At 55.9% G+C, this 7,922-nt stretch overlaps 1 protein-coding gene across 1 annotated transcript in view; it reads right to left on the bottom strand.

The window, feature by feature from the left end:
- Nucleotides 1-6,027: 6,027 nt before the first annotated feature.
- Nucleotides 6,028-7,922, bottom strand: part of LOC113408020 (phospholipase A2 inhibitor subunit gamma B-like) — a 5,475-nt gene continuing 3,580 nt past the window's right edge. Inside the window, exon 5 of the mRNA XM_029913460.1 lies at nucleotides 6,028-6,170. Coding sequence (XP_029769320.1) covers nucleotides 6,028-6,170 — 143 coding nt within the window. The remainder of the gene's footprint in view (nucleotides 6,171-7,922) is intronic.

Genomic DNA, 7,922 nt, shown 5'->3' with positions numbered 1-7,922 from the left:
CAGGGGGGCCTGTGAGCCAGAACTCCTGGGTTCTGTTTCCAGCTCTGCAAGGGGAGTGGTAGCTAGTGGTTAGAGCAGGGAAGGGGGCCAGACAGCAAGTGTGAAAAATCAGGATGGGGCGTGGGGGGTAATAGGAGCCTATATAAGAAAAAGACCCACAAATCGGGACTGTCCCTATAAAATGGGGACATCTGGTCACGCTACCTTCTGGGTTCTAGCCAGAGGCGCTGACTCCGGGGCTGCTCCGGGGCTGGCACCAGTCACCAGTTTACGGCCCCAGCAGCTGTTTTGGAGGGTCTGTTGGGGCTGATCAGCGGTTTTCTGCAGAGCCGGGAGCCGCCCATCAGCTGTGTCTGGCTCTGAGCTCTTCCCAGCAGCGTTGTTGAGCTGTTTTTTGGCCAGCAGGCAAACAGCGACCGGCACTCTGCGCCGGGGGCACGGGCTGAGTGACCCCACCCCCACCGGTGCCACCCCCCCTCCTCCTACTAGTGGTAGCTAGTGGTTAGATTGGGGAGGGGGGCCAGGCCTCCTGGGTTCTATCCCTGCCTATGGGAGGGGAGTAGGGTCTAGTGGGTTAAAGCAGAGTGGCTGGAAGCCAGGACACCCAGGTTCTACCCTGGCTTCAGAAGGGGAGTGGGGTCTAGTGGTTCGAGCACCAACAACCCAGAGCGGTATTACTTACCAAAGGCTCCTTAGAGTAAAGTTTGCCTGGGATGAAGTCGAAGGCTAATTCTGCAAAGTGGAAAAGCCGCACCAGGTTCTGTCCTGTCTCTTTATAGAAGGGTCGGGCATGTGCTGTGACCTAATATAGAAACTTTAATGGATTCACACTTCACCTTGCAGAGTCTGTAATTCCCCTCGTCAGCCCTGCCCACCCTTTAGGCATCTGGGCACACTGTCAAATCCTCCTTCCTTCCTGCCGAGAAATTGAATGAGAAGAATGAGTAATACCAGCTCCCCTCGGAAGCCTTTGGGTTGCAATGGGGTGGGGGGTAAGCGGGTCTGTAGCGAAGCGAGGACTCACCAGCACGGCGCCTCCTGCTGGTCATCTTGGGAATTTACTCTTTCAGCACTCGGAGCACCCTCTGCTGACCGGTGGCTTGCCTGCCTCAGGCCCTATGTCCCTCCCAGACGCCGGAGCCCTTTTCCTCAGGGTTCTGCCACAGCAGTACCCCCACTCTGGCTCTCCCCTCCCCAGGGAACCCCCCCAACCCTCTAAACCCACCTCACCTCAGTGACTACTGCCAGTCATCATCTAGCCCCCGCTCCCTGGGGCAGACTGTAATGGCCGCTCATCATTGGCAATTAGTCTGGTTCTGCTGGTTTATTGGATACAACGACTGATGTAGCAGCTGCAATGGATCGAAGATCAGACCCAGTACCACGGAGGAAGGAGGTGATGGGGATACTCGCTCAGCGCAAGCACCCCATCAACGGAGGGACTTGATACCAGTCAGCTCTGTGTTCTTGGGGAATCAGGGTGCAGTATCCAGCCTGACTCATGAAAGACCCCCCTCCCCCCAGCCTCTGCTTAAACCAAAACCCATCAGAGGAAAAAAACTTGCAGAGAGCAGTGAAGGGCGCTGGGAGACACACCTCGAACCCTCCTGACAAGGGTGACAAGATTAAGACATCTCCATTTGCATACAGAATGGAGAGCAGAGACAACTCCCCTAGCCTCATCTGCATGAAAGATGGGACAGGAAGACATCTCAATTTGCATACGGAATGGAGAACAGAGAACCGCACTGAACTCTGGGACCAGAAAAAGCAGGGACGCACTGCATCATGGGAATCTCTGCTCCAGATGTTAATGAACCTACGCCTGCATACACCCAGCTCAGCAGTTATCAGACCAATTCTAGTAATGAATCCTTGATTGATATCCAAAATACTGAGGCAGCCTAGTTGCATTGTGAGCTCCCTGGAAGAAAACACCCCCCATAGCCAAGAGTGATCAGCTCCTATTGTCTAGCCCAGGGGTTGGCAACCTTTCAGAAGTGGTGTGCCAAGTCTTCATTTATTCATTCTAATTTAAGGTTTCGCGTGCCATTTTTAGAAGGTCTCTTTCTATAAGTCTATAATATAGAACTAAACTATTGTTGTATGTAAAGTAAATAAGGTTTTTAAAATGTTTAAGAAGCTTCATTTAAAATTAAATTAAAATGCAGAGCCCCCCGGACCAGTGGCCAGGACCCGGGCAGTGTGAGTGACACTGAAAATCGGCTCCCGTGCCGCCTTTGGCACGCGTGCCATAGGTTGCCTACCCATGGTCTAGCCTAAAGAAAATCGTTGAGTCATCAGTTTACCCATAAACAAATCTAGTGTTCTCCCTTGAACAATTGTAATTTCTCTACAAAAATCCCTACCCACCCTCTAGTCAGGTTCTGATGCTTAGATCCAAACTCTGCATCAGTTCCACTGGGACTCCATCTTCTCCTGACTGATTGTGCTGGGGGCTCTGCCTGTCTCCAGCACTCTGGACCCTGAGCTACCACCATCATCTGGGAACCCCGACCAGTTCAAGCTTCAGGGAGCGGTGAGATTCCCCCTCCCCCTTTCTCTCTCTCTCTGTTTTCCTTTCTACCTTAGGTATTAACCGTTAATAATGTATGTTCTGTTGGTTTAGCTCTCCTTGTGTAGTTATCACTATTATTCAATAAATAACTTTTATGGTTAGTTGGTTGCTTCTCTCTCTCTTGCTGAACTTCACTCGTTTGTGTTTTTAGCTTCCCCCCTTCACTCTACAGCAACGCTTCTTTTACCTAAGCTAAAGATCCCTGCAGGGCCCAAAATATTGTGGGGTTTGCTCATCGAGTCGGTTACTGCCAGTACAATTGTGTTGGGGGAGTGGGGATAGGGACGTGCTGAATCTGGGACGCAGAAGGGTAACAGCTTGAAAGTGCTGCTTGACCCAGTCCATGGAGCCCAGGGGCATATAAGGGGGGGCAGCTTGGAAGTGCCGCTTCCTCCAGCCCAGTGAGTCCAGAGACATATAAGGGGTCAGCTTGACAGTGCTGATTGACCCGGTCCGCTCAGACTTGCTCTGTTAATGTATGTGTGGGTGTGTGGGTGTTCATCCGGTTCTGGGGCTGGAGAAACCCAGCCCTGGGGAACCTAGGTCCTGCAGGATAGCTCCACTGGGAGGGGACTTGCAGAAGGGAGAAGGAAAACTCCATATGAAAACACAAGTGACACAAGCAGTACATTGATAGAATTACAGACACATCCACCCCCATAAAAAGTAACCCGAATAAATGAGCATACCCCAAAGTAATGGGCACATCTGGTAACACACTCTAGAGCTAGAGTGAGACTCATTCAGTTCCTGGCCCACAGCCCTCTTAGCAGGGCCAGTTGGGCCCTGATTGAGCCGGCCACACCTGTGGTCAGCTACTCCCTCAGCTGCTCTCACTGCTTTTCCCAGATGCAGCCCACTCCGGGGCTGCTTTTAACCCCTGCCGGTCAAACAAGGGACAGGGCGGCAGGACTCCTGGGTTCTGGTCCCGGTGCCATGCAAATTAAGGGCAGGACTCTTGGGCCCCACTCCTGTCCTTGGGAGAAGCGAGATCCGGTGGTGAGAGAAGTGGGGACAGCAGCCAGGACACCTGGGTTCTATAGATTAGAAAACGGGGCACTGCAGAGTAGGGTTGGGGGAGCCTTGGAAATCTGGGCTCCATAAGGCCATATGGTCTAGTGCAGGGTCTCGGACCCTCCAAGTCACATATGACGCTTTTCAGACATTCGAGAGCCGGGGCGCACCTGCCAGGGCTCAGGCCTTTATCCCTGCAGGAGGCTTTAGCCTTCTAGAGAGGGGGGGTCTCGGGACTTGAGCTGAAATCCCAAAATCCCAAAATCGCCCTCCCTGCTGGGCAGAAGCCAGAGGTCATGTAGGGGGGCACGTGCCCCCCCTCAGAATTTTGTCAGGGTTTTGCTGGCCCTGCTCAGTCACATGGTGCCACTGGTCCCTCTCCCTACACGGGAAAGTCACAGGGCCTGTCTCTCCTTTTCATTGTAAACATTATAACAATATTGCCAACCTCCACCAGATCTCGTAATAACCTTTGCAAAGTTCTTGGTACATTGAAGTGCTGTGTATGGGGACGGCTAAAGCTCTGGGGGTGTTTTTGGTCCTTTCCCCGCATTTGGTCCATTGACACTCACGTTAAGCCCCGTTTAAACGCAGAGCAGAACAGGGGGACCTGGGCATGGAGAAGAGCCAGGACCCTGCCATGCAGGGATTCTGCCAGGCTGGCAAAGTCATGTTGGGCGTTCCCATCACGTTCCTGATGACCTTGACAACAACTGGAGCCCCAGCCTGGTGAAAGTGAGTGAGGGTGTGGGAGAGCGAGTGACAGAGGGAGGGGCAATAGAGCGAGTGGGGGCGGGACCTCAGAGAAGAGGCGGGGCTTTGGAGAAGGGGGAGGGGAGAGGCCAGGGCAAGGGTGTTTGGTTTTGTGCAATTAGAAAGCTGGAAGCCCTAGAGGCATTACGACAAGCTAGAACTGAGCAGAGAGAAGATTTATCAGTGACTAAGAGGGCAACAGGCAACAGAAGCTAAGAAACCCTCTGCTATTAATGTCCCAGGGGAGCCGAAGCTCACAGAGTTCAGTGGGTTCCCAACTAGATCGGGAGATATTACAGTAGGGCAGCGGGTCAAGTCTGTGAAGGCGGCTACGCGTGTGCTACGAGGACCTGAAGAAGCTCGTGTGGACTTCGGAGACGAATACCTCCAGGGCCAGGCCACAGCCACGGTACGGTTCTGAACTGTGCAAACTGTCCGGCCTTGCCGAAAGCCGAACACCACCCTGTCGCCCGCCAGGAAACGCTCAGTGCGAGAGGTTTCACCGCCTGAAAAGCTGCGGGCCTGGCAGGAACATCTCACTGAGCTGGGGTTGGCGGCCAATGGCCACATCAATGGGTCATGCTCCTTTTTATCTCCTGGTTGGGAGAGATCCCAGGTTCCCGGTAGCTGTTCTGGACAGGGAGGGCCCTGAGGAGGAGGAGGAGGTGACTGGGTCAAAGGAACAGGCTGAAGACACCTAATAAATCGTAATCATAATGTACCGCACCTAGCACAGTGCCGTCATGGACCACGACTGGGGGGCCTGGGTGCTACCGTAATACACCTAATAAATAGCAACCATGATGCACAGCACCAAGGGGGTCCTAGGTCGGACAATAACAATCAGATATTTGAACTCTCTCCCTTCTGGCAGAGGTTGAGTGGCAGGTACTTTATCAGACAGCTGCTGCTGTGTCTTTCAGGGGAGCAGCCCTCCTGGATGTTCCATTTCTGGAAGGAGGGGATTGAACCTGTGACCGTTGGGTCCCTAAGCACAAACTGGAACTAGAAGGTCAGGTTTGAGGTCAATAATGCAGCACCAGACTCATAAACCTCTGCCACGATGCACCCACTAGAGGGGGCTGAGGATGCGCGCTGGCTCAGACGGGTGTACAGATTTGTGCTAGAAGACTGCCCCGGGGAAACCGAAAGTAAAACCCAACCAGCCATGGTTAGGCCGGCATTTGTGTCGGGCTGGGGACTGAGGAAGAGAGGGGGGCAGATCCTGGCCAGAGTGGAAATCAGATCGCTGAGGTGGATCGAGAGCCAAGGAAGGGCCGTGTTCGGAACGAACGCGGGCCAGTGTCAATCACAGAACCCTAGGACTGGAAGGGCCCTCAAGAGGTCATGGGGCAGAGCTGCATGGGGGATCATGTTCCCCCACACCCCCAATTCCTGCTTGGCCTCCTGGGGCAGAGGGAGAGGGGCTCTGTCCTTCTCCCACTGCCCCTGCCCCTGTCCCTGGCAGCCGGGACAGGCTGGGAAGAGGAAGGGGCAGGCCCAGCCGGCTTTCACGCCTGCCGCTCAGGGTTGCTGCTCTGTGCAGCCCGGCAGCTGCCTGGGAGAGCCCGGCTGGGGAGGTGGCCTGCCCCGCTCCTTCTGCCCCCCACTGGGTCCTGGCAGCCGGGGACAGGGGCTGAGCGATCCAGAGTCCCCCCCTCTCCCCACACCACATTTCCGGCTCACTCGGCCCCTGTCCCTGGCAGACAGACCCGGGCAGGGGCGTAGAGGAGGTGGGACAGGCCCCCGCCCTGCACACAGCAATGACGCAGGGCAGCTGGCGTGAGAGGCAGCCCCAGCCGGGCTCCGTCAGGGAGCCGCTGCGCTGCACAGAGCAGCCACCGGGACCAGCCGGCTTCAGCCGCGTGAGCAGCGGCTCCGTCCTGCTCCCCGCCCAGGCCTGGCTGCCAGGGAGAGCGGCCCAACGTGCCGGGGGGAGGCGCAGCGGGAGAAGGACAGAGCCCCCTCCCCTCTCTGGTGGGGCAGGGAAAGCCTGATGGCCCAAGGCTGGGTGCAAGGCGGGGGGGGGGGGGTGTCTCTAGGCAGAGGAGAAACGTGGGGTGGTCGCATGTCCTCCCCTTTAGATTGTGCCCCCCTCCCGGTATGGGGAGGCCCGGGTCATCTCTGGCTGAGGGAGTCCAGGCTTAGCCGGTTTGGCCAGGGAACATCAGAAGACTATCCAGAAAACGGTGTTTTAACACTCTTCGGTCAGAGGTGGGCTGGAAGACCCAAAGCGAGATGGATGGCCGGCACACACAGAAGGATCTGATTAACCGCGGACCTGCTACAAGGCAGATTGAAACGGAGATGACCCCGTGTGTCTGACCGTGATGCAGGCTTTCTGGGAACATCCCCTTCTTATAGCCAGGCCCCTGGCTGCCATGGGAGACCCCCACGGCTCCGCTACTTCAAGACTAGGTCCCTGGCTCCAGCACGTCTGTTTTGTACCGTGGCTCCTTCGGCAGGTCCCAGAGCGTTTGCACCCCCGCTGAAGGCTGAACTGACGTTCTCCTGGGCTGTGTAGCCCCGGTCTCTGCTGCCTAATTTCCCCACTAGAGATATTTCTAACCTAATCATAAGGCATGGAGTGGCTTCCATATGAGGAAAGACTAAAAGGATTAGGGTCGTTCAGCTTGGCAAAGAGACGACTTAGGGGGGATGCGACAGAGGGCAGAAAATCATGCCATGGGGTGGGGAAAGTGACCAGAGAACTGCTATTTCCCCTGTCCCACAGCACCAAAAGAACTAGATAAATTCCTGGAACATAGGGTCATCCATGGCAATTAGCCAAGAGGGTCAAGGACACAACCCCATGCTCAGGGTGTCCCTAAACTTCTGACTGCCAGACGCCAGGAGGTGAAGATGGCGTGGGTTTCTATAAAATCGCCATGTTCTGGACACTGCCCCGGAAGTTGTGGTTGTGCCACTGTCAGAGACAGGACACTGGACTAGCTGTGGCCGCGCTTCTGTTCTTAACTGGCTTCTTGATGGTCCCACCCACGAGAATTAAATCCCCCCCCCTTGAAATAAATAAATAAAATTCCAGAGAGTTTGGTCTCCAGTGTGTTTTATTCAGTGCAACAATATCAAGGGGATGTGAGTCCATGCGGGAGCCGAGAACCCCCGGAGGGGAGAGGGGCTAACGCAGGCTCCAGGGGTGGATTTCAGTGCGGTGTGGCTGTTGCACCGGGTGGGGAATTAAGAGAGAAGCGTCATCAGGAGGAGGCCAGCAAAGGCTGCAAGGAGAAACCCGGCTGGTCCTGGAGCCACGCCCGCAGCGCCGGAGGTTGTGGTTGTTGAAGTCATGCCCGCTGTACGGGAGGTCATGGCTGCTGGAGCCACGCTCGGAGCATTGGAGGCCACGGTTTCCGGAGGCACGTCTGTCGCGTTGGGGGCCCCGGGTCCCGGAGGCGCATCTGTCATGTTGGAGGCCCCGGGTCCCGGAGGCACCACCGTGGCTTTGGGGGCCCAGGGACCCGGAGGCGCCTCCGTCACGTTGGGGGCCCAGGAACCCGGAGGCGCCTCCGTCACGTTGGGGGCCCCAGGTCCCGGAGGCGCCTCCGTGGCGTTGGGGGCC

This window comes from Terrapene carolina, unplaced genomic scaffold, assembly GCF_002925995.2.
Source record: "Terrapene carolina triunguis isolate 2854851 unplaced genomic scaffold, T_m_triunguis-2.0 Scaffold647, whole genome shotgun sequence".
NCBI lineage: Eukaryota > Metazoa > Chordata > Testudines > Emydidae > Terrapene > Terrapene triunguis.
The sequence above is the reverse complement of the archived record's forward strand: the minus strand, read 5'-3'. Positions and strand labels throughout refer to the sequence as shown.